The 26,402-nt window shown below is 42.9% G+C and overlaps 1 protein-coding gene and 1 long non-coding RNA gene across 3 annotated transcripts in view; both read right to left on the bottom strand.

Moving 5' to 3' along the window:
- Window positions 1–5,091: 5,091 nt before the first annotated feature.
- LOC135551948 (uncharacterized) lies at window positions 5,092–17,935 on the bottom strand. Its single transcript, XR_010457393.1, has 6 exons — window positions 17,796–17,935; window positions 15,206–15,294; window positions 11,706–11,830; window positions 10,986–11,048; window positions 10,279–10,333; window positions 5,092–10,100 (listed from the first exon to the last, which is right to left on the bottom strand). It is a non-coding gene; the product is annotated as an uncharacterized LOC135551948 (long non-coding RNA).
- A 276-nt stretch (window positions 17,936–18,211) lies between these two features.
- The window catches only part of LOC135551949 (protein FAM83H-like), a 39,288-nt gene continuing 31,097 nt past the window's right edge, over window positions 18,212–26,402 (bottom strand). For both annotated transcript variants that reach the window (XM_064983242.1, XM_064983241.1), the window contains exons 11-13: window positions 25,362–26,328; window positions 24,676–25,184; window positions 18,212–23,975 (exon numbers count right to left, since the gene is read on the bottom strand). In XM_064983242.1, coding sequence (XP_064839314.1) covers window positions 23,955–23,975; window positions 24,676–25,184; window positions 25,362–26,328 — 1,497 coding nt within the window. In that variant the 3' untranslated portion in view covers window positions 18,212–23,954. The remainder of the gene's footprint in view (window positions 23,976–24,675; window positions 25,185–25,361; window positions 26,329–26,402) is intronic.

Genomic DNA, 26,402 nt, shown 5'->3' on the forward strand with positions numbered 1-26,402 from the left:
ACTGCAGCAGAGTTTGGGTCTTCTTCTCTTCCTGTGGCGGTCCTCATGAGAACCAGTTTCTTCATAGCTCTTGATGGTTTTTGCGACTGAACTTCATGAAACTTTCCGAAATTGAATAATCGTCACGTCTTAAAGTAATAATGGACTGTCGTTTCTTTTTGCTTATTTGAGCTGTTCTTGCTATAATATGGAGTTGGTCTTTTACCAAATAGAGCTATTTTTTTGTATACCACCCCTACCTTGTCACAACTGATTGGCTCAAACGCATTAAGAAGGAAAGAAATTCCACAAATGAACGTTTAACAAGGCACACCTGTTAATTGAAATGCATTCCATAAAGCTGGTTGAGAGAATGCAAAGAGTGTGCACAGCTGTAATTATTTTTATTTATTTAACAAGGCAAGTCAGTTAAGAACAAATTCTTCTTTACAATGACGGCCTACCCCGGACAAACCCTAACACAGACAGCAATCGATTTCATTTTTGAAATCGGACACGATGGGTAGATTAACAAGATGTTTATCTTTCTTTTTTTGTATTGGACTTGTTAATGTGTGAAAGTTACATATTTCAAAAAAATAATCGCAATTGTAAATGAGAACTTGTTCTCAACTTGCCTACCTGGTTAAATTAAGGTGAAATAAAAAAAATCAGTGTACCAATTTTTGTAATCTATCAGGTTATTTAATTAGCTATATCTTTGATAATTCTCCAAAATTTTCCCAGACTGCACTTGGACATTCCTCCCAATGAATTACAAAAAGTATTTTCTTTTTAGGGACAGATTGCAATATACTGGGGGGAGGGGTGGTCCAAAATAGGGGAGGGTTGTCAAACATATTATTTTGCTTTGGGGTGGGTTGTGTTGTAGTCTACCAGTCTAATGGTCTATCCTGCCCTCTATCCACCATTCACAGTGACAATGGTGATAGGTGGATTGTTTGTCCAGGTCTGCAATAGGCTAACTAGCAATCATACCACACATAAAAACATTCAAAGCTGCATACATTTTCAGTATGAATTGACAAGAACAAATAGGAATAGCTGATAGGCAGCGGAGAGGCCATGTGCAACAATGCACGTTTCAGAGCAATGCAGACATGAGACACATTGCTCAAAAATCTCCCAGAATTATCTTGTTTAGGGACAATACAATTATCCTCCCTAGACTAATTAATAATTGCATTATTGTTTTCAAGTGAGTACAAAATTCTACTCTAGGCTGCAGTGAAAATGTCATTTGAATAACTGTGCAAAATCCCTGTGAAATGAAATGTTTCAATTGACTTGGATCAGTTGTGGGTCTATTCTCTACAGTTTACGAGGTCTAGAAAGGCACAGTAGCAGACCAGTCTGGCTATATTTTTACTTCTGATACTGAATGCGCACTCTGTTCCGGATCATCATTCTCCGAAGTCCTCCTATAACAATGTGGCCACATATGCTCCCGGTAGGGCCAGTTATTCAGGAATGCTTAAAACTTCTAGGGGGCGATATTTTCACGTCCGGGTGAAAAGTGTGCCCAAAGTAAACTGCCTGCTACTCAGGCCCAGAAGCTATGATATGCATATTATTAGTAGATTTGGATAGAAAACACTCCGAAGTTTCTCAGAGTGTTTGATGAATGATGTCTGTGAGTATAACATAACTTATTTGGCAGGCGAAACCCAGAGGACAAACCATCCAAGAACTTTTTTGTTTGAGGTCACTCTTTTCAATGGGTTTTCATTGGGAATCTAGAATTGGCAGTTGCTTGCAGTTGCTTGCTTGCAACACTCAAAAGCAGTTGCTTGCAGTTCCTATCGCTTCCACTGGATGTCAACAGTCTTTAGAAATTGGTTAATGTTTTTCCTTTGCGAAATGAAGAAGTAGCCCTGTTCAGAACGAGGGTGGAGTGAAGTGTACTGTTTGATAGAGGCGCATGACCTGAAAAGCACACTCCACATTATTTTCATCCGGTATTGAAAGCAGCAAGATGAACAAGAAGTTCACCTTTAAACCAGTATATAACATTTGTCTAATTTATGAATTATTATTATGAGTATTTATGTTTTTGAATTTGGCGCGCTGCTATTTCACTGGGTGTTGGGGATTGGCGCTTGAAGGGATCACTAAGAGGTTGCGCACCTCCTCTAAAATCTGAGCTACACTTCAATATAGCTTAAATATTTATCATTTAACTTTTAAAATGTATTACCTTTTATATGTGGCATTAACTCAACCTGTCACAATGTTTTAATCTGATTAGGCTACTTAAAAATTATCCCGTAGGAATGCGCACAATCATCGAAAATATAATTCCACATCCTCAAAATGGCTTGACATTAATCAGGTTTCCATACAACCTTTTTATGTGAGTAAAGTAGCCTACATCATGGGAAAGCATGCAGTTTATTAGGCTCCAGATTAAATCAATTATGATGAACTTCACAGGGTGGTGAAAGTGCACTGTGATGAGTTTGATGCTCCTTTTAATAAATATTGAGGGTTTTATTCTGGTGACATGACGATTGATGCTTGGCTGCCATTTGACAAATAATTATCTCATCATGTAGAATGCTATACCTGCACTGTATTTGCATGCTGTTGGTTAGAGTGCAAGTGCCAATACCAGTGGGCACATTTGCTCTATCTATGCATTATTTTTTTGTGACAAGACCATATAGGCCTAGAGTTGCCAGCTGGACGGTATTTCCTCCCCCCTGACACATTTGTTCGGCTGACTTCTGAGTTAAGAGAGCAGTGTGTCAAGAAGCAGTGAAGCTTGGCAGGGTTGTGTTTGGAGGACGCATGGCTCTTGATCTTCGCCTATCCCGAGCCTGTAGGGGGGTTAAAGTGATGGGACAAGACTGTAACTACCAATTGGGGAGAAAAGGGGGGTAAAAGTACCAAACAAAATGTGTTGGAAACTCATCTAACTTGGACTTTTTTTATTCCGAACATGGGAATTTAACCTCAAAAGTTATTTTTAAGTGCACTACATATTTATGCACAGACTTGTAACTTCAACAAGTAAATTTGATGAAAACACAACTCAGATGGGAAAATGCGGCAGGTAATTATTGGCTTTTGGCTGATAAAAATAAATAAAATTGTAGCCAGGACAGGCTGTCTATCATAGCCTACATCCAGAATTCGAGCTTCAGCACCATTCTCTCACACCTGAGTCTGCTGATAAGGAGAGAGAGAGAGAGAGCGAGAGAGAGAGAAAGAGAGAGAGGAGCCTTGGCCTAGACCACTGTTGATTGTGAAGATGGAGGCATTTTTCATTGAGGTAAAACTAAAGTTAGAGGAAAAGGTGTATGATTATAGTGAAAAACCTACAAGGGGAATTTAATATAAGTTTGAATACTGTAGTGGACTAAGATGAAAGGAAGGTTGGCATGGCGGCAGGGTAGCCTAGTGGTTAGAGCATCTAGTAACCGGAAGGTTGTGAGTTCAAACCCCCGAGCTGACAAGGTACAAATCTGTCATTCTGCCCTTGAACAGGCAGTTAACCCACTGTTCCCAGGCCGTCATTGAAAATAAGAATTTGTTCTTAACTGACTTGCCTGTTTAAATAAAGGTAAAATTAAAAATGGCCAAATGCAGGCTCCTGTGCAACTCCCTATTCAGGTAGGATGCAATTTTGAAACTTAAATGTATTTATAATAATTTGCTTTATCATTATTATTGTATATAATTGTTATTATTGTAAGCTTATTTATGAATCAAAATATTAATTCATTAAATATGCAACATCTATTTTGTTTAATTCCTTCGAGACATTTTCATTGGCTAAACTAAATCCGATCTGTTAATTGTATCTAGTTTAAGATGGTAAGTAGGTCTGTTGTAAAATAAAAAATAAAATGTATGTTATTTGTTGGGTATGGTAGGCACTCTCCTTTGTTGGTAATTGCTGTTGTAGCCTGTTCAAAGTTTTTATGAAGGTTTAAACCAGTTCGCATGTGTTTTGTTTCATTCTGTTTCAGCAATGCTGTGTGTGCCGGAATATAATAGCCTGCACATAATTTCCCTATAAGCAATGGCTTGACTTACTTTTGGTATTACCCTAATAAAGTTTTGAAACTTTTGTGAAGGTTTGGTGTGGCTGTTATTAAGCTTTAGCTACTGCAAGCCTATGCAATGAAGGCAGTGGGCACCGGTACTCCAACTGACTCAGACAGTTTAATTTGAGGTGAGGAATGTTTCAGGCCTACCAGAGTTACTCCTATAATCTAACAATTTAATGCTTATCTTTATAACAAATATGATGATCGAAATTTTACGAATTAGCCTCCTTCTGTAAGTCTATATCTGTATAGCATACACAGTAGCCATCTGACATAAAGAAATGCATATAGGTATCATAGCATTCCGTCAGCATATCTTCATCTCTCAATTATCTATCTGGGGCTAGGCCTAAATTTCTCTTCTTTTATACAGACGATATATATTTTGAATATTACTATCATACAGTGGACACCTACGCCTATAGACCTATGCACGCAATGCCCCGATGCATTTAGTGCTCAAATCTACGACAGCTGAACCATGAGGCGGACAATTATTGTTTTAGGAAAGTAGCCTAAAAACCAATAAAATGATAGGCTATAAAGTGTTTGAATATGCTACACATCGAAAGACAAGGAATAGCGTTTTTGTCATTTGCTATAAGGACAAGTAAATGTGGCTCATTTTGTCAATATCCCTCGTCCGAAAGGTCGGATTTCATTACACATAATGGTTCACCAGCAGCCCCAAACATCTAAAGAATAAACTACAGACTAGAGTTTACTATTTTCCTAGTATTTTACAAACTTTCCATCCCGAGAAGAATCACTGGTATTTCCCGCCCAAACCGAAAGGGTCATTCTAAAGTATATAAAGAATAAAAATAGGTCTGGATTTGATTAGAGCCTTGACCAGCATAAAAAGTCAAGTCTGATGCTGCCTGAGCTTGATGAGCCATACTTAAAATACATTTTATGAGCCCGGTTTGGGCTCATTTTATGAAAAAGACTGATTGAAAAAAATGATTGTGCCCTTATCCAATACATAGCATGATATGATATAGGCTACCGCACATTACGTACGACAGAAAACCATAAAACCCATAGATGCAGCTATGCTCTCCTGTGTAAGTAAATGAAACAAACTCCAATAAACTCATCTTTTTGAGTGTGGTAGTATTGTATTAAACTGTATTATATGGACTGGGATTAAGCACTCTTTCAGACCAAGAATCTGGGAGAGAACGTGTGATGCTGGTGCAGGCGGCCAACAACGTTACAATTATAGGCTAACACATTTGATTTAAAATGTTGAAATATAATAAAACGTATAATTAGTAGGCTGAGGCATGCATACCTTTCATATCCCCCCTAATGTTGTGCGATGTGCGTATTAGCCTGCCTCCTCTTTCTATTTCTTCATTCCTTACTCGCTTTCAACAGTTACATTGAATACGTTTTGTTTTCCTTATCTTCATCATTGTAATGACATACTTGAATAATATAGGACTAGAATGAGATGTAGACGGAAATATTTTATCTTCGCTAAGATTTAATGATTACGGGTCTGAACAAATAACTGCTACAGCCTACCGCCATCCCACGTTCTCTCTTCTATCAAACTCCTCGGCCCGTGGCTGTGAGTTCTATTGGCTTGTATTTAACATTCAGCAAACAAGAGCTAGCATCCCTCTTCCAATAGTCAATTAGTATAAGGAATGCAACAACAACAAAAAATCTAGTCTTGTTTTTCCTGAGACAGCTAAGGAGCGTTTTTAAGCAAAGTCAGCACAATAACTGTTTTGTCGGGAGCTTCATGAAATTGGTTTCCATCGGCTGGAGTGGTGTAAAGCTCGCCAACCATTGGACTCTGGAGCAGTATAAACGCGTTCTCTGGAGTGATGAATCACACTTCACCATCTGGTAGTCTGAATGACGAATCTGGGTTAGGCGGATGCCAGGAGAACGCTACCTGCCCCAATGCATATTGCCAACTATAACATTTGGTGGAGGGGGAATAATGGTCTGGGGCTGTTTTTCATGGTTCGGGCTAGGCCACTTAGTTCCAGTGAAGGAAAATCTGAATACTACAGCATACAATGACATTCTAGATAATTCTGTGCTTCCAACTTTGTGGCAACCATTTGGGGAAGGCCCTTTCTGCTTCAGCATGACAATTACCCCGTGCACAAAGCGATGTCCATACAGAAATGGTTTGGAAGAACTTGACTGGCCTGCAAAGAGCCCTGACCTCAACCCCATCGAACACCTTTGGGATGAATTGGAATGCCGACTACGAACCAGGCCTGATTGATCAACATCAGTGCGTGAAATCACTAATGCTCTTGTGACTGAATGGAAGCGAGTCCACGCAGCAATGTTCCAACATCTAGTGGAAAGCCTTCACAGAAGAGTGGAGGCTGTTATGGCAGCAAAGGGGGTAGCAACTCCATATGAATTAATGCCCATTATTTTGGAATGAGATGTTTGGCAAGCAGTTGTCCACAAATTTTGGTCTTGTGTAAACTTTTGGTAGTGTAAATATAAGGCTAATAACTGGCTAATTACATGAAAGAGGTAGGCTAGTACATATATATACAGTTGAAGTCGGAAGTTTACATACACTTAGGTTTGAGTCATTAAAACACATTTTTCAACCACTCCACAAAGTTCTTGTTAATTTTAACAAACTATATTTTTGGCAAGTTAGTTAAGACATCTACTGTGTACATGACACAAGTAATTTTTCCAACAATTGTTTACAACTGATTATTTCTCTTATAACTCACTGTATCACAATTCCAGTGGGTCATAAGTTTACATTCTGTCACTGTCACGTTCTGACCTTTATTCCTTTGTATTGTCTTTATTTAGTATGGTCAGGGGTGAGTTGGGGTGGGCAGTCTATGTTAGTTTTTCTATATTTTCTATTTCTGTGTTTGGCCTGATATGGTTCTCAATCAGAGGCAGCTGTCTTTCGTTGTCCCTGATTGAGAACCATATTTAGGTAGCCTGTTTCCTTTGTGTTTTGTGGGTGGTTATTTTCAGTCTATGTGTGGTATGCATCAGACAGAACTGTTTCGGTTGTCACTTTGTTGTTTTGTATTTTTGAAGTGTTCAGTTTCTTATTAAAAAGATGAACACTAACAACGCTGCACTTTGGTCCTCTCCTTCTTCCACCGACGACAACCCTTACAGAACCACCCATCACAAAAGGACCAAGCAGTGTGGTAACGCGTAGCAGCGACTTTCAGGACTCCTGGACATGGGAGGACGTTTTGGGCGGCAAGGGTTGCTACACATGGGAGGAGATCCTGGCTGGAAGGGATCGCCTCCCATGGGAACAGGTGGAGGCAGCTAGGAGAGCAGAGGCAGCCGGAGAGAGGAGCCAGCGATACGAGGGAACACGGCTGGCAAGGAAGCCCGAGAGGCAGCCCCACAAATGTATGGGGAGTGTGGCACACGGGGAGTGTGGCTAAGGCAGGTAGGAGGCCTGCGCCAACTCCCCGTGCTTACCGGAGAGCGAGAGGGACCAGGCAGGCACTGTGTTATGCGGTGGAGCGCAAGGTGTCCCCGGTGCGTGTGCATAGCCCGTCGGCCGGGCTAGAGTGGGCATCGAGCCAGGTGCCATGAAGCTGGCTCTACGCATCTGGTCTCCAGTGCGTCTCCTCGGGCCGGCGTACATGGCACTAAAACCTTGAAATCAGACCTTGCCTTGACAGGAAGCCAGTGTATGGAGGCTAGCACTGGAGTAATATGATATAATTTTTTGGGTTCTAGTCAGGATTCTAGCAGAAGTTTATTTAGTGCTTTATCCGGGTAGCTGGAAAGTAGAGCATTGCAGTAGTCTAACCTAGAAGTAACAAAAGCATGGATTAATTTTTCTGCATCATTTTTGGACAGAAAGTTTATGATGGCTTTAGAAGCTTCTGAAATCATTTGAGTCAATTGGAGGTGTACCTGTGGATGTATTTCAAGGCCTACCTTCAAACTCAGTTAATATTAGCTTGACATCATGGGGAAAAAAAAAAAAATCAGCCAAGACCTCAGAATTTTTTTTTGTAGACCTCCACAAGTCTGGTTCATCCTTTGGAGAAATTTCCAAATGCCTGAAGGTACCACGTTCATCTGAACAAACAATAGTATTCAAGTATAAACACCATGGGACCACGCAGCCGTCATACCGCTCAGGAAGGAGACGTATTCTGTCTCCTAGAGATGAACGTACTTTGGGGTGAAAAGTGCAAATCAATCTCAGAACAAGAGCAAAGGACCTTGTGAAGATGCTGGTGGAAAACGGTACAAAAGTATCTATATCCACAGTAAAACGAGTCCTATGTCAACATAACTGGAAAGGCCGCTCAGCAAGGAAGAAGCCACTGCTCCAAAACCGCCATTAATAAAAGCCAGACTACAGTTTGCAACTGCACATGGGGACAAAGATCTTACTTTTTGGAGAAATGTCCTCTGGTCTGATGAAACAAAAATAGAACTGTTTGGCCACAGTGACCATCGTTATGTTTGGAGGAAAAACGAGGGAGGCTTGCAAGCTGAAGAACCACCCTCCCAAACGTGATGCACGGGGGTAGCAGCATCATGTTGTGGGGTGCTTTGCTGTAGGAGGGGCTGGTGCACTTCACAAAATATATGGCATCAGGAGGCAGGAAATTATGTGGATATATTGAAGCAACATCTCAAGACATCAGTCAGGAAGTTAAAGCTTGGTCGCAAATGGGGCTTCCAAATGGACAATGACCCCAAGCATACTCCCAAAGTTGTGGCAAAATGGCTTAAGGACAACTAAGTCAAGCTATTGGAGTGGCCATCACAAAGCCCTGGCCTCAATCCTATAAATTTGTGGGCAGAACTGAAAAAGCGTGTGCAAGCAAGGAGGCCTACAAACCTGACTCAGTTACACCAGCTCTGTCAGGAGGAATGGGCCAAAATTCACCCAACTTATTGTGGGGAGCTTGTGGAAGGCTACCCAAAACGTTTGGCTCAAGTTAAACAATTTAAAGGCAATGCTACCAAATACTAATTGAGTGTATGCAAACGTCTGACCCACTGGGAATGTGATGAAATAAATAAAAGCTGAAATAAAGCATTCTCTCTACTATTATTCTGACATAACACATTCTTAAAATAAAGTGGTGATCCTAACTGATCTAAGACAGGGAATTTTTACTTGGATTAAATGTCAGGAATTGTGAACAACTGAGTTTAAATATATTTGGCTAAGGTGTATGTGTATTGGTATATTTTGTTTATTGGTTGTGTGGTGCATTGGCACAGAAATATTTTGGTGGAGAATTAGTTGCATGTATTTTATATAATTATAAATATGACATCAAAATGTTGAAAATCTGATTCCCTCCTTGCTGATCATTGTCTACAACCGGCTCTGATCGTGAAGTAATGAAACAGGCAGGGAGAGTGAGCTCCTCTGTGGTGGTCGGTCGAACCCGCAACCTTCTGGCCCATAGCCCTGCGTGGCATCGACTGTGCCACGAAAGCATGCTGAAGTGGCAAAGCTGATATCAATGTTTATAAATACAGGGTCACTACAGTTCTTGTTATTTGTGGTCATTAACATTATTTTGAGATAATTCTATTAAAGAGGAGGGTGTTACATTTATTTTACAGTACAATTGGAGGGTCTTGTAAAAATATTTTTAACATTGGGGAGGGGGTGCATTTTTTTAATGACACCTTGAGTTGGACCAGTGTCCCCCACCCCCCAGTAAATTTAGATCTGTCCCTTAAATGCACAAAGAGAAATGAACAAGTGCACACTAAAATCAAAAGGGCTGGAGTAGTGATGAGTCAAGAGCGACCTCCCGGTCGCCTCAGGAGGGCCGAATATGATGTGCGCCTGACAGGTGTTGTTCCCAGCATCTTCCTTGGTGACATTGTTGATTACCAGGGTGGTCCAGCTTTCCCCACTAGTCAGATTGTAACCTGGTTCCAGCTTGAAGGTGCTGTCAGCCCAGTAGGCAATCTGTCTTTTATCGTGTTCCCACCTGATGCGGTTAGCATTCTCCACACCATGTTCCCATCTCAACCTGCCCTCCTGACCAACCATGGCTTTCAATTCGAAGGCTGCAGCTACAGGTGACAGAAAAACAAACAGAGATGGAGGGGTGCTGCATATCTACAGAGTTGAAGTTGATAGTTTGAGCATCTATAGACCATACTGTATATAGGTGACTATCCAAATAGTGGAGCAGCAAACCTTTCCCCCACAATGGAAGAGCACTAATCTGACAAACACACAGAGACTTACCCGTGAGAGAGACTCCCAAAATTAGTACCAGGATGGTTATCTTCATCTCCATCTCCTGTGACGAGAGTCAACACAAAAGCTACAAGATATGTCAATATATCAGAAAACATATAGACATATAAGTATCCTTCTGCCGGAGGTTATGCAATGACATCTTCCTCTTTCACTCTGTGACATGTCCGTAGACTGTTGGCAGCACCAGGAAACTATGAGGCTTTGAGACCTACTGCTGATTATTGTCTTGGAGCTGTTTATGCTGCATTAGTTTTAGGGCCACAACCACAGACAAAGCAGAAGCTACTAATGTAGTTAGCCACCACATAAATCAGTTGCAATAGAGAATCCTGAGAAACGATAGACTACACACAACAATATTCTAGCCTGTGGCTTCAAGGCTTCTTTATATGTGAAGCCTGTTTATAAATCGTTCAAATTGTACCCTTTAAAAATATTGGAATCTGTAAACATCTCCTAAAGTGAGTTTACACAATTTGTCTTACACCAGTGCATTCATTTTATCAGACTCCTAAGGAGGAAGGAGCGAGTGTATTTTAGAGAAAGTCACACTGTAGGAACTGCCAATGGCAATAGGACATATTGACCACAATTTCAAAATAAACCTCTGGACCCCAAGACTAAACTGTCTACTACGGTCTACCTATGTAAATAGTTCAGATAGATCGATAAGCCTCAAAATACAAACGTACTGCAACATATGATAGGTAGTCCTAGTCTTCTGGTGTGTTCTGTTGCATAAATTAGACTTATTTCTGTAGGAAGAGGAGAGATCAGTGTTTGGGAACTTTGTGCTGTCAATCAAATGTTGCAGAATGAACACAGGTATTACATTGCCTTCTCTTCTGTACAGGACCACAACCCCAGACAGGAAATTACAGTGAGATGAAACTTGACGAAGTCTTTACCTAAACTTTTAGCCTTTTAGTAACACATTACATGACCTCAACCACTTCATCATCTAACCTCTGCTGTACTGTCTAGGTGAGAACTAGTAGAGAAGAGTTTGGAGGGGATTAAACATGAAATAAAAATGGAAGTTACGAATGTAACTATGGTTCTACTTCATACCTTTCAGACTGTCAGTACAGTTTAAAGTATGGATTATATCCCTTGCACTCCGCGCAGGTCGAGTAATAATAACAACTATGTCACGCAGGTGACGTGACAGCGTGGGAGGACGTGCCCCCACGGTTCATATAAAACCCCATGTCAGACCACGCACTGTTGTAGAGAGTCTTCTCGCCCATAAGATTCAGAGTGACAGAAAAGTAGTGACGGTCTTACAGGTATACGTAGAACCATATTTACATTCCTAACTTCCGTTTCACTTCATACATTTCAGACCGTCAGTACGGTTGAAAGTACGGATGACTCATACCAACAGGGTCATGCGGAATAGCACTACTAACCTCTGATTAATGCACCACTACCACTGGAAGAACGGCAGAGCTCATGGTGTGGCAGGATACGACGTTGACCTTGTAAAATCTTCAGAAGGTGCAGGGCATGTCAGGACCCGGTTACGAACCTGGGTCTCCGGAGTGAGAAACAGTCACTTAACCAACTGAGCCACGAATAGTCAGCAGAACCCAGAAGATGAGGCAGACACAGCAGTACTTAAGACGGTGTATTTAATAAAGTAAAAAGGAGAAGTCCTTCAATACAAAAATGGTAAATCCAAAAGGTGGTAGGAATAGCACAAAAAAGCCTTAAGAGATACTCAAAAACAAAAACAGAATTCCACAAGAGCATCCACCGGAATCGACAAGAATACACAGAACACTAGGGCTGGGTGCTAACATACAAACACAGAGCACAGAACTGAGGGAAACTAAGGGTTTAAATACAATCAGGGGAAACGAGGCACAGGTGCAAATAATAATGGGGAACAAGGGAAAAAACATAAGGTCAAAAGGCACAATGGGGGCATCTAGTGACCAAAACCCGGAACAACCCTGGCCAAATCCTGACAGGGCAGCTGTGCGTATCTCATTCAGTGGGACGCCCTTCAGTGTGCCCCCGCAGTTCATATGTGTTCAGATGTGGCGACACTTCTGGTCGAGTGACATATCACACCTTCTGGGACAGGGAGCCCTACACCCTTGTAGGCCGGAGTGATGAAATCCACAACCCACTGTGAAAGCCTCTGCTTGGACAATGCAAGGCCTTTTGACTTCCCACCGAAGCACAGAAACAGCTGATCTGACTTAGTGTTGTGCTCCGAGGCTTGCATATAGCGTTTTTTGGGAAAGGACCCGACACTGGAGCGAGCAAATCTCCTCCGCAGCATTCTGGAAAGGAGGGGGGCAGTAGGCTGCCAGCTCGATGGCTTGATTGATGTGAAGGGGTGATAAAACCTTAGGCAAAAAAAGCTGGATTGGGCCATAAGGGATTGCCTAGGTCATCTGCCTTCCATCGTAGGCAGACAGGATTCGTATAGAGAAAGTGGAGCTCACTCACATGTTTCGCTGATGAAATAGCTAAGAGGAAAGACGTTTTCAGAGATAACACTTTTATGTCCAACTCCGTATGCTTGAAATGAGGTTTTTGTCAAAGCCTTCAATATTAGTGGCAGATCCCAGGATGCCACGTGGACGGCCCCCTGTGGGGGATGCAGACGGTGGACACCTTGTAAGATTTGGCATATGAGTTAGTGGGCCGCTGCCGATTTTCCATCAATGCGTAAATGGTTAGCCGATATGGCTGAAGCTCTCAGTGCAATGTCTTGATAATAGCAGGATCGCAGCCGATCAGAAGAGGGTCAGGCTCTATGGAAGCCATGCCCATAGCTGTAGTTGGTCTGGTCTGATCTAGGATGCCATATCCTGCCATCCAACTGTGAGAGCAGGTCCTGTCTGTGAGGGAGCTGCCATGGCTCTCCCTCCAGAAGACTAAGGGTTGGAAACCAGGGTCTCTCTGGCCATCTGGGGGCTACAAGCAGCATCCTGTGCCAAGCCTGAGAGACCCTGTGCAGCAATGCTAAGATCAGGGGGGGTCGGAGCGAAAGCATACAGTAGGCCCTCTGAACCGCTGCCATATCATCTTCACCATTTGTGGGTGAAGTTACCATTCCCCCGGGGACAGTTTCTGTCGCGACAAGAAGTCTGCCACATCGCACACCTTGCCTGGGAGATGCATGGCTCGTAGGGAGGCCAGTTGTGGTAGGGCCCATATCAAGAGTTGTTGGGCCACTTGTAGGAACCGTACAAACCTTGTTCCCCCTTGATGATGGCTGATGTGGAACACTGTCAATGTACAGTATTGTCTGATTGAATCAGGACATGTTTGTGTTGGAGAACTGGCAGAAAGTGATTCAGGGCTAGTTAAACTGTCTGAATTTCTAGCACATAGATGTGCTCTTTCCTCCCAAGCCTGTTAATGAAGTGTCGGTCGTCACTACTTCCCGCCAATGCGGAATTGATCCGAGAGGGACACCTGTAGTCAGGTAGGCTCTCTTCCTCCATGACAGCGGAGTAGAGTAGCACTCCCTTGTCATCCGTATTTTGGTGCTCTGTCCCGCTTGGGGTCTAAGCGGAGGTCATTGAACCGCACCTGTAGTGGCCTTAAAGACAGCAGGCCTAACGGTGTCACTGCGGAGGCTGCAGCGAGCATGCCCATCAGTTGTTGGAATGTTTATACCTTCACCAATGCATTCAACTGGAGTTGTTGCAGAAGAAGAAGAATGCTGTCCATGTGCTGAGATGTTATACTGTACATGTCCTCATAGTGTGAGAGTTCAGAGCCATGCCAATAAAGTTGACCTTTTGGCTTGGCGGGAAGTTGCTCTTTTCACTGTTCATGGTAAGACCCAGTGCGGTGACGTGGGTCAGTGTCAGTACTGTGCCCTTGGCCACACACTTACAAGAGGTGGCGCAGATGAGCCATAGAGGTAAGGAAGGATATTGATCCCCTGTAGGTTGAGGGAGCTCAGGGCTGCCCTCACTCATCTTTTTAAAATTTATTTTACCTTTATTTAACTAGGCAAGTCAGTTAAGAACAAATTCTTATTTTCAATGACAGCCTAGGAACAGTGGGTTAACTGCCTGTTCAGGAGCAGAACGACAGATTTGTACCTTGTCAGCTAGGGGGTTTGAACTTGCAACCTTCCAGTTACTAGTCCAACGCTCTAACCACTAGGCTACCCTGCCGTCTTGTGAAGATGTGAGGAGCCAGAGAGAGACCGATGAGTAATACCTCAAACTGGTATGCCTGGCACTGGAAACTCATGCGTTCCGGCAACAGAGGAACATGAAAGTAAGCATCCTTTAAGTCCAGGGACGTGAACCATTCCCCTGCGGCTGCAGTCTGGAGAACGTCGACTGCCCGCAACATGTGAAAGAGAAGAACTTTTAGGAAAACATTGAACCATTTTAAATCCAGAACTGGATGGAAGCCTCCGTCTTTCTTCAGAACCAGGAAATAGATTGAGTAAAAGCCATCTTGCTGTTCTAATGCTTTTACTCTTGTGATCGCGCCCTTCTCCAGGTTGAGGTTCTGGGGCTTTCTGGGGTTCTGTGACAAGTCATTCTGAACCCTGAAAATGGTGGGAGCTGGCATCGGAACTGCAGCCTGTACCCTTGTGAGAGGGTCATCACCACTCATGGGTCTGAGGAGTCTGATGACCAGTAGGTCAGGTTCTGCTGGGTAAATCGGTCGACAGCCGACCCCTGCCATTCAGTTTCTGTCCCCACTCCTTTTTGTGGGATTGGGAGAACGCTGCCCACAGCCACGGCCTCTTGGGGGTTGGGGGTATGGCTGCAATGCCATCTGGGTCTGGAGAATACCTGTGTTAGGCTGGTTGTAGGACCAAGGGCGTGTGCAGGGCTGGGCCGAGTGAGAGCAGTAAGGTTCCTCTACCGTCTTTTATGACCGAAAAGAGCTTCTGGACATCAGAACTGGGATAACTCACCTCAAATTGGACGAGGAGTTCTTCTTCAATGAGTCGGACGCGAGGGATATACTATGGACACCCGACCAGGCCCAGAGCCCCGTGATTCGCTGGAAATGGAAACATAGTTTGAACTACTCCCCTCTGGGCACAGGTATAGGGCACCCCTCAGCAGGAAAAACAGAACTAGACAATCATTTGTGCCAGGTGTGATATCCCTCCAAATAGCTCGGGCTAATGTTCCTGTCAACCCAGTAAGGCCAGCAGGCTAATGTTCCTGTTGACCCAGTAAGGCGAGCAGGCGTGGACTAATTTTCATTATCCAATTACATGTTCATGTATTTAACCCTCTGTTACCCCATGTTTGTTGTGCGTGATTATTCCTATGTTCAGTTCGGTTTATGATGGCTGGTTTTTTGACGGGTGCTGTGTTCACCCGTGCATAATATTCCCGTTGGTTATTGGTCAAGTATATTTGTTTACCTTGTGCCTTTATTTTTTGAGTAAAGTACGTTGCTCACTCATTTTGCTCTCATGCTCCTGACTTCATGCACCAGCTACACTCACCTTCTGACAGTATGTAAACTTCTGACCCACTGGGAATGTGATGAAAGAAATAAAAGCTGAAATAAATCATTCTCTCTAGCATTATTCTGACATTTCACATTATTAAAATAAAGTGGTGATCCTAACCGACCTAAAACAGGGACATTTACTAGGATTAAAACTGAGTTTAAATGTATTTGCCTAAGCTGTATGTAAACTTCCGACTTCAACTGTACCTCTGCAACAGAATCCTGAACTTCCTGACGGGCCGCCCCCAGGAGGTAAGGGCAGGGAGCAACACATCTGCCACGCTGATCCTCAACACGCGGGGCCCTCATGGGTGCCTGCTTAGTCCCCTCCTGTACTCCCTGTTCACCCATGACTGCGTGGCCAAACACGACTCCAACGCCATCATTAAGTTTGCTGACCACCCAACGGTGGTAGGCCTGATCACTACAACGATGATACATTTATTTGGAAGAAGGTCAGAGAACTGGCAGTGTAGTGCCAAGACCACAATCTCTCCCTCAATGTGAGCAAGACAAAGGAGCTGATCGTGGACTACAGGAAAAGGCGGGCCGAACAGGCCCCCATTAACATCAACAGGGCTGTAGTGGAGCAGGTCGAGAGTTTCAATTCCTTGGTGTCCACATCACCAACAAACTATCATAGTCCAAATACACCAAGACAGTCGTGAAGAGGGCACAACAAAACCTTTCCCCCTCAGGAGACTGAAAAGATTTGGCATGCGTCCCCAGATCCTCAAAATGTTATACAGCTGTACCATTGAGAGCATCCTGACCGGTTACATCATCACCTGTTATGGCAACTGCTTGGCATCTGACCGTAAGGCGCTACAGAGGATAGTGCGTACAGCCCAGTACATCACTGGGGCCAAGCTTCCTGTCATCCAGGACCTCTATACTAGGCGGTGTCAGAGGAAAGCCCAAAAAATTGTCAAAGACTCCAGTCACCCAAGGCGGTACCAGAGCGCCAAGTCTCGGACCAAAAGGCTCCTTAAACCCCCAAGCCATAATACAGCTGAACAATTAATCAAATGGCCACCTAGACTATTTACATTTTATTTTTTATTTTACCTTTATTTTACTAGGCAAGTCAGTTAAGAACAAATTCTTAATTTCAATGACGGCCTAGGAACAGTGGCTTAACTGCCTGTTCAGGGGCAGAACGATAGATTTGTACCTTGTCAGCTCGGGGATTCGAACTTGCAGCCTTTCGGTTACTAGTCCAACGCTCTGGCCACTAGAGCGTAAAGTTTGATTAGATTTGTTCTTCGAGCTCAGAATGTGAAAATACATTATTAATTATAAATATAAAATATTTCTTATGCAATATAATACTAATATAATATAATATAATATATACAAATTCATCAAATGAACTAAAATAATAGTAACCGGAGACGGGATACAACAGCTACCACAATACAGGGTAGAGAGCTACAATAATTTCGCAATATAATTTCGAGTGAGCCTCGCTATGACCACAGGGCTGGAGCAGGAAAGATATCATGTTTGTAGGCTTATTTATGCGAAACATGCACAAATGGCCGTCGTTTGGTAGCATGCTAGTGATACCAGGGGAGAGGAATGCCTCGGGGAGGCAATCCGAAACTCACGTTTTATAGCTGGTTAGGCTAACCTTCCTAGATGTGTTTATCTAGGGAAGAGACCCGTTTGTGTTTTAAACAGTTGAAGGACAAGTAGTACCCGGTGGCCTTGATAACAACCACAGCAGGGATATATTGACAAGGTTAACACCGGAATACGGTGGCCAACACACACACACCAACTGTTGGGCTAAATGAGTACAAGACAAGGAAGCCTGATATCCTTATATAAAAGGGATAGGTAGGGGAACCTGTCACACAGCCTTGTAGGGCGAATTTCGCACTCTGACCCACAGGTCACAGGCTGTTGGTGACAGACTGACGGTACACACAACTCACAGTTTAGTTTACGGGAGAAGCGCAGCAGTCAACATGCGCGACACAGCTAAACCAACTGCGAGAAAGATATTAGAGACAGTGCGTGGTCTGACTTACGGTTTTATATGTCCTCCCACGCTGTCACGTCACCTGCGTGATTTAGTTGTTATTATTACTTAACCTGCGCGGAGTGCGAGGGATATAATCCATACTTTCAACTGTACTGACAGTCTGAAAGGTATGAAGTAGAACACACACACTACTACTACTACTACCAGTAGATGGCAGTACTTTTCATATTTAATGCTAGCTGGACGTTGCTCTGAAATGTGTTGTGTGTATACAGTATCATTGTTTGGCTGTGTTGAGTTTGTTAGCCTTTATACTCTGGGGCCCAGGACAGCTTGGCTGGTGTGTTTTACACCCTAATACACTATATCATACCATTCAGTCAGTGAATCTAAGTCAGCGCTCCCAAAGACACACACGTGTGTGTACGCTCACACAGACACATACACACACACCAGTCAGTGTCAGCTTTAGCCACATTAAGACTTTATTACAATATGTTTTTTTGTTAAACATGACATCATAAAATACAATAGAGTTGTAAAAGAAAACATTTCCCTACTGTGCAAAATCCCTTTAATTCTGATATTCTGATTGTCTTACTACAGTCATTAATTATGTTAATAAAAATGACACAACACGTTATTTAACAGCCTGGTGATAGGCTATCATTTGTCACTTGTTACAGTATCAACAACAAACCCTTTTTATCTATACCAGTATTTACACTAATATATCCCTTATCGGTGTTGTAGAACTCGTGACCATCTCGCAGTGTCTGCTTGCCACCAGACACTGAGAGATTAATTCACCTTTCAGCAGGACAATAACCTAAAACCGAAGGTCAAATCTACACTGGAGTTGCTTACCAAGAAGATAGTGAATGTTCCTCGAGTCCATTCTCGAGACCACATATTGAGTGTCTCGGTCTTGTCTTGTACTCCCTCTTGACTCTGTCTCAGACAGTGAGGTATCAAAATGTCTTCCCGAGACCAGCAGAGTCAAAAAATGAATAATTATCAGCTCCCATTCAGTCAGGGCATAAAACCACTTAGCCAGGTCAAATATATACAACACTCCTTTCTTGAACCATTGATACAGTATCTTAACAGCCTTTATACCTGTTATAGACATGGTGCGCAATGGTGAACCTATAGATCTTCAGAATTTAACAGGTTAGTACAGTGGTGAACCTATAGATCTTCAGAATTTAACAGGTTAGTACAGTGGTGAACCTATAGATCTTCAGTATGTGACAGGTTAGTACAGTGGTGAACCTATAGATCTTCAGTGTGTGACAGGTTAGTACAGTGGTGAACCTATAGGTCTTCTGTATGTGACAGGTTAGTACAGTGGTGAACCTATAGATATTCAGTATGTGACAGGTTAGTACAGTGGTGAACCTATAGATCTTCAGTGTGTGACAGGTTAGTACAGTGGTGAACCTATAGGTCTTCAGTGTGTGACAGGTTAGTACAGTGGTGAACCTATAGGTCTTCAGTGTGTGACAGGTTAGTACAGTGGTGAACCTATAGGTCTTCAGTATGTGACAGGTTAGTACAGTGGTGGACCTATAGGTGTATGTGACAGGTTAGTACAGTGGGAACCTATAGGTCTTCAGTATGTGACAGGTTAGTACAGTGGTGAACCTATAGATCTTCAGTGTGTGACAGGTTAGTACAGTGGTGAACCTATAGGTCTTCAGTGTGTGACAGGTTAGTACAGTGGTGAACCTATAGGTCTTCAGTATGTGACAGGTTAGTGCAGTGGTGAACCTATAGGTCTTCAGTATGTGACAGGTTCGAATCGTAATACCAGCGCACTAATGTAGGAGAGTACACTTTTTGTAAAACACAAAGGGCCAGTGGTCTAGTTGCGGGTATACGCAGGTATAAGCCATATACCCACTTTTGTTTTAGTGGGCATTGCTTCTACTTAAGCTTTAAGGCTCGAGTGGGTGTGTATATGGCCAATATACCACGGCTAAGGGCTGTTCTTATGTTATTTTTCAGATGTTGCCCTACCGGAGTTACACAGTAATAGCGTCACTGCTCTTAGCTTCACGACATACATACTATGGAACACCGTTTGGGTCTTTGCGTGTCAAAAAAATATACAGTGGCATTGTCAAAGCTGTACAAAAAGTACACCGGCCATGAACAATGTGTTTACAATACCGCGTTGGTAATAAAGCATAACGTTAATTTGTTTGACCTTCTGGGGTAGCTAGCTTTAGCTATAAGAACTGTCTTATAAATTAGGGTTATTTGAGATGATGACACCTAGCTCTATAGTTAGTTAGCTAATTATAACTACTGAAATAATAAAAATTGCATCCATGAGCTAGCTAGCTTTTTTTATAACCAGCACTGTTGGTGCGCGAGACAACTTTACCAGCATCATAGCATACGTATCGATTAATCATTGTGACATATGAAATACGAGTGATAGTGTAATAACTACGTAAAAACATTATGAATGCGTTCAATTATTATGTGATGTGCAGTCACATTCAGGTCCTGATTGGTAAACAAGCTTATTTGACACATCAAATACTGTTATTTGACGTGTATCTTTTTTGACACGCAAAGACCCAAACGTGTTCCATAGAAATCCTGGTTGAGAGTGAAATGACTGAACAAATGAACAACGAAACAGCACAGCACAGAAAGTAAGTTAAATAAATCGTTTTTGATGATGTTTTACTGGTAATGGGGACATACGTAAATGCCAACAGAATAACTTTTTGGTCAGTGGTGTGTGTGTGTGTGTGTGTGTGTGTGTGTGTGTGTGTGTGTGTGTGTGTGTGAGTCTGTAACCTTTATTTAACTAGGCAAGTCAAATATTTTTTTACAATGGCGGCCCGGACGACGCTGGGCCAATTGTGCGCCGCCCTATGGGATTCCCAATTACGGCCGGATGTGATACAGCCTGGAATCGAACCAGGGACTGTAGTGACGCCTCTTGCCGCGTCCATGTGAGTGTGTGTTAACTATTTAACTGTACTAGAATGCTTAAAAAGCGGCTAAAATGTTAAATATTAGTTATCGGTATCAAGTTTTTTGGCAAGAAAGATATTAGATATCGGTATGGCCAAAAATGTCATACCGGTGCATCACTAGCTTCAACTACAAACAGACAATCATAATATCAGTAAAACATATACAATTCCCACTTGATGCTACAAAACCAACTTTATAAAAGGTTTTAAAAATAGGTTAAATTTGACTCAACGTTCCATGATGCAGTTCAATGCATGATTAATGTAATTCACCAAAACATTTCTTGGTAGTTCAAAAAATATTGCTATCAGGTTGTAAATCACAGCTGGCCTGGTACATTGTTTGCTGCCTCCATTCGGGATGCAACGTTTCAGTTTCAATGACTCAATATTCTGGACAAGAACTGACAAATGTAACTAAGACCACCCCACATAGACTGGTTCCTCTCTAGGTTTCTTCCTAGGTTTTGGCCTTTCTAGGGAGTTTTTCCTAACCACCGTGCTTCTACACCTGCATTGCTTGCTGTTTGGGGTTTTAGGCTGGGTTTCTGTACAGCACTTTGAGATATCAGCTGATGTACGAAGGGCTATATAAATAAATTTGATTTGAAGACTAAGAATGTCAATAGAATCTAACTAGTCAGTCATAACGTGGCTATAGGCTAGCGTATCAAGCTAAAAAATATGGAGCCTAACGTTAGCTAGCTGCTAGGAGGATGTCATGGAGTGGGTGAGTGACAGACTTTCCCCCTCATATCGTTTTTTCTGTGACTATACACAGCTAGAGATGATTTGACAAAATTACTATCATGGTCTTGACTTTGTCTCGGAACCCCTTGTCTCCCTCCTGGTCTTGATCTTGGCTTCCGAGTGGCGCAGCGGTCTAAGGTACTGCATCTCAGTGCAAGAGGCATGACCACAGTCCCTGGTATGAATCCAGGCTGTATCACATCCGGCCATGATTGGGAGTCCCGTAGTACGGCACACAATTGACCCAGCGTCGTCCGGGTTTGGCCCGGGGTGGGCCGTCATTGTAAATAAGATTTTTTTCTTAACTGACTTGCCTAGTTAAATAAACTTCTCGATCTTGAGAAGGACTCAATTTGCTACGGTCTAAATCTTGAAACAGTCACGCTTTAGGTGGTCTCGAACACAACACTGGCATTAATTAATTATTCATAACTCCTATTCCCTCACTAAGTATTTTTACAGAGTGTGTTCATGTACTTGGAAATGTTCTTTCCACTTCTGGTGTAGTGGACAGAGACAAACTGACAGACTCAAGGGTGAAAGTTTTTATACTCTTGTATAAAATACAACATTTTAGAAATGCATCCTTCCTTCCTTCTTCCCTACGTTTCTTCATCAAAGATGTCTGACCTGACTTGACCGGATAGGTGAAGGTTTTGTGGTGGAAATATCACTCAGACCCTATCCAACTCACTACGTTTTCCAGGTACCTGCATCCACACAGGGCTGCAACGAAGCAGTCTCAATCTCAACTTGTCTTCTAAGGTACTGGTGATTTAATTAATAAATACAAAATTGTAAAGACCTGCAAGCCATATACCCAGTATCTAATTATCTTACCCTGTTGGTCCATCTCTTTCCATCTCCTTTCCCAGCTAGCACATACAATTCTGAGAACAATATGTTTCTTAGAGCTTGGTGAGAGTGTGGTTGTACTATGGTTATTTTGCATTCAACCTTCAAACAAAGTTCTTGGAATGGTGCAGGATACCCAGCTAGCACATAAGGTTCTGAGAACAATATGTTTCTTAGGTGGAATTCCAGTGCTTAAGTGTAAAGTTTTCTGCAGGTTTCCTCATGGTTCTATTTAAAGTAATGTTTTCAGAATGTTCAGAGAACATTAAGAAACAACAATCTTCTGTGGGAATTTCAGTACCTCAGCATAACGTTTTTTGCAGGTTTCCTCATTGTTATATTTAAAGTCATGCTCTAAGAACATTAAGAAAACTTTCCATAAAAAACACAAGAAAACATTAATCGCTTTCAAAGATCATTCTAAGAATGATATTTAAAAACGTATACATTCAGCATCAACAAAAGTATTTTAAACCTCATGGCTAGAGAACATAAGATCATAGGTTTGAATCTCACTGACGCCATAGCACAATAAACAATACATGCGTTTGCATGATTGAAACATGTTCTCAGAACGTTATTTAATTACCTTCAAATAATTAATAATTTCCGTTCGCAAAACATTAATAAAATCTCGCAAGAAAACCTTCCGGGAACCACAGTAAAATGTTCTCAGAACCTCCCTGCAACTTAAAAACCTTCAGGGAACCACAGTAAAACGTTCTCAGAACCTCCCTGCCACTTAAAAATGTTCTCAGAACAGGCAAAATGTTCACTTCCGTTCTCAGAATGTTTAAAAGATGTTCAGTTTTACCAGTCAGGAAACGTATAGCTTTGTTCCGAGAACCAATGGAAAACAAAAAACATACATTCCCACAACTTCCAAGGAACCAAATGTGCTAGCTGGGTTAATCTGTATTTTTCCTCTCTCCCTCTATCATTTTCTCTCTCTCCCCATCTCTCTCCCTCTCTGCTGTCTTTAGTGTGGAGACTGGTTAATAATAGTTCTCTGGGTTTGACGAGACGTGGCGCTCCGTTGGCACAGTGTAAACCCAGACATACTTTCAGCATTACCAGTTTCCACACACACACACACATACATACGACTGGCACAGGGAGTGTGCTGTTCTGTACAGGCATGTTTGATGGCTGGGCATGTGTTCAGTTGCTTTCTTGCAGTAAAACATGCACACACTACACACACTTTCTTTCACACATACACTCTCTCTCACTCTAGGCGTGGACGAAGGGTTGTGGTGAATCGGTGAAAAGTTGTCCCATGAAGTCCATATAAGGCAAAAACCAACCAGACAACGCTTGCCTTATATGGGTACAGTTTCATCTCATGTTTCATAGTCAGTCTTTTAAAGGTTTAGTACAGTATCGTCTGATCATCCGCGAAGCCTGCAGTCTGAAGTCACAGGAGGTATCTGCTGTTCTTGTGTTCAGTGTATTCTCCCTCTCTCTCTGGTCTTCTGATGATGTGTTTGGCACATATATTGCTGAATGTGAACGATGTGTGTGTGCATGTTGGTGTGTGTTTGCACGTCCTCCACACACACACTCAGCTTCCAGTCAATATGTTCCTCAGCCATCTTTAGTTATCCCAGGTTATTCCCCATCTGTTAACAGAACATCAGGAATGACAGTGAGTGGAATACGATCTGACTCACTCTCTCATACTCCCCCTTTCCCTCCCTCATGCTCCCCTCCTCCCCTCTCCCTCATCCTCCATTTTCTCCTGTCATCCCTACCTCTCCTCTCCACTCATCCCTACCTCTCCTCTCCACTCATCACCCCCTCCTCCCCCCTTGGTATCACCTTTCAGTGTAAAAGATCTCTTTAGGTACTAATGTGCTTCATTGTTCACATGGTTTTAATGGTAACTTCAGTGGTAACTTAATTAAGAGCCAAACTAATGTCCCTATGACATATCCACAAAATTAAAACTCACTGAGTCTGTGCACTATGTACAAATATCCTAAACATTTTTTGTTAGAAATCCTTATCAAAGTATCGGGAAACAAAATAAATAAAATGTTGTGTCACATCTTTAAATAGCAGCATCAAATATATATTTCACATTAATGGCTATAATTCATAACATGTAAATGTCTCTTCTATTTAGTCAAGGGTCTGCTAAATGTCATATATTATTATTGTTAATATATTATTTGACCTCCTGGACATAACCAGTAAAGGTGTGTATTTACTCCTCTCTACACTCCCCCTATCCTCCTCCTCTCCCTCTAACTCCTCTCTTTCCCCTCTCCTGTAGCCCTCCTCCTCCCTGCAAACCTCCTGTCTGCTACGGTAGAGTACCTCAAAGCGGCTGTAGACCTTCTTGTCCTTCCTCATGCTCTCGATCCTCTTCAGGAGGCTATCTCTCTCCTGAGGGTTGGCCTGGGGCCTCTGGAAGCGGTTCTTTTTAAGCGTTGGCTCCCTCTCCAGCCCTCCTTTCTCCCCTGCTACGTCTACATCCTTCTCCCCTCCAGCCTCCTCTCCTCCTCCTCGCTCCAGACGGTTCTTCTGGCTGTTGGCAGAGATCTGTTCCAGGATGACCTTGGTGTCGTCTCTCAGGTTGCTACTGAACAGAACTGAGCCACTGGAGCTCTGGTACCGAGACAGACCTGTCGTTTTGGACGCAGCTTTGTGATTGGCTGCAGAGGTGACATAGTCTGTGGCTTTAGCATCGGCGGTGGAGCTCAGGTTTTTAGCGCCGATCACAGGCTCCTCTGAGGTTTCGGGCACAGTTCTCATGGTCTTTTCGTCTCCGTTGGATGCCGATGTCGCACCACCGGAGCTCTTCTTGTCCTTGGGTCCCAGGAAACCTTTGAATGAATGAATGTTTTAATTAATAATTGAACTAATTAATTAATTCAAACCTTTTTTGCTCCGAAGGGAATTTGCTGTATACATCATGAGCACAGCAATTACATTTTTAAAATTAAAACCCAGTAAACATGGACGTAACAATCCGTGACAGATACACAGACAGTACAACATACCTTTGAGTCTTTGGGTCTGCTTCTTGAGGAAGTCTAGAGGCTTAGTGTCAGCCTTTCCCTCCCCTCCCAGGGTGTTGAGGGAGGTGTTGGAGCCCAGGTTCTTGTGGAGCCCCTCCTTAGACTCAGTCTGTGACATACTGGACGAGCTTTTGGAGCGAGACTTCTTCAGCTCGCTTTTCTCCGCGTCTGTGGCGTCCGTTGTTAGCATTTCCTCATCACAGGAGACGTGGCGTGGGTTGGAGCTCTTGAACGGCTTCAGAGTGTCCCTCTTGAAGATCTTCGGAGAAGGGAATGGCTTTAGAATCTTACCGGGCTCTTTCCTCTGTGACTCCGAGCTGCTGTCTTTTCTCTGTGCTGTGGTAGAAGCGGCAGGCTCTGAGATTTTGAAACTTGAGGTTTGAGGTTTACATTTTAGCTCTGGTGTGGCTGCGACTTGTGGTTTCTTTGGGGCAGGCTCTGGAGCAGTCACGAAAAATGAGGGGACTTTGGGGACCGAGGTGATGGCGGTCGTGCTGGAAGAAGGAGTGTCTGGAAGGCCTGGTTTCTTCTGAGGAGGTTCTTTTATCACAGCCTCTTTAGATGCGTTCCTCTTAGCAGCCAGCTCCATGAAGTACTGCAGTCTATTGGAAGGGTTGTTCATGTTAAATGACTGGGGTTTGGGGAGATCTGCAGATGCTGGGGTGTCTTTTGTGGTCTCCACCTCAGCCAGGGGGTTCTTAGACACCTCTCTGCTGGCTGAGGTTACTTTGGGGGGCTCTTTCTTTGGCTCAGCCTCCTCTTTCAACCAAGCCTCTTTCTTTTCTTTCTCTTTCTCCTTCTCTTCTTTCTCCTTCTCTCTCTCGTTCTCCTCTGCCTTCTTCCTCCACTCAAAGGGTTCCCGGGTCAAAGAGCGTCGCTTCTCCAGGATCTGTTGGACGATGGAGGTGGTGCGGAGCGAGTCGGAATTCTCGTCCTCCTCGTTGGCCACCTGCATCAAATCAAATTAAACTTTATTTGTATGGCACATTTCAAAGCAAGGTTGCAATTCAATGTAAAAAAAAC

This window comes from Oncorhynchus masou, chromosome 13 (genome assembly GCF_036934945.1).
Source record: "Oncorhynchus masou masou isolate Uvic2021 chromosome 13, UVic_Omas_1.1, whole genome shotgun sequence".
In the NCBI taxonomy this organism is placed as follows: domain Eukaryota; kingdom Metazoa; phylum Chordata; class Actinopteri; order Salmoniformes; family Salmonidae; genus Oncorhynchus; species Oncorhynchus masou.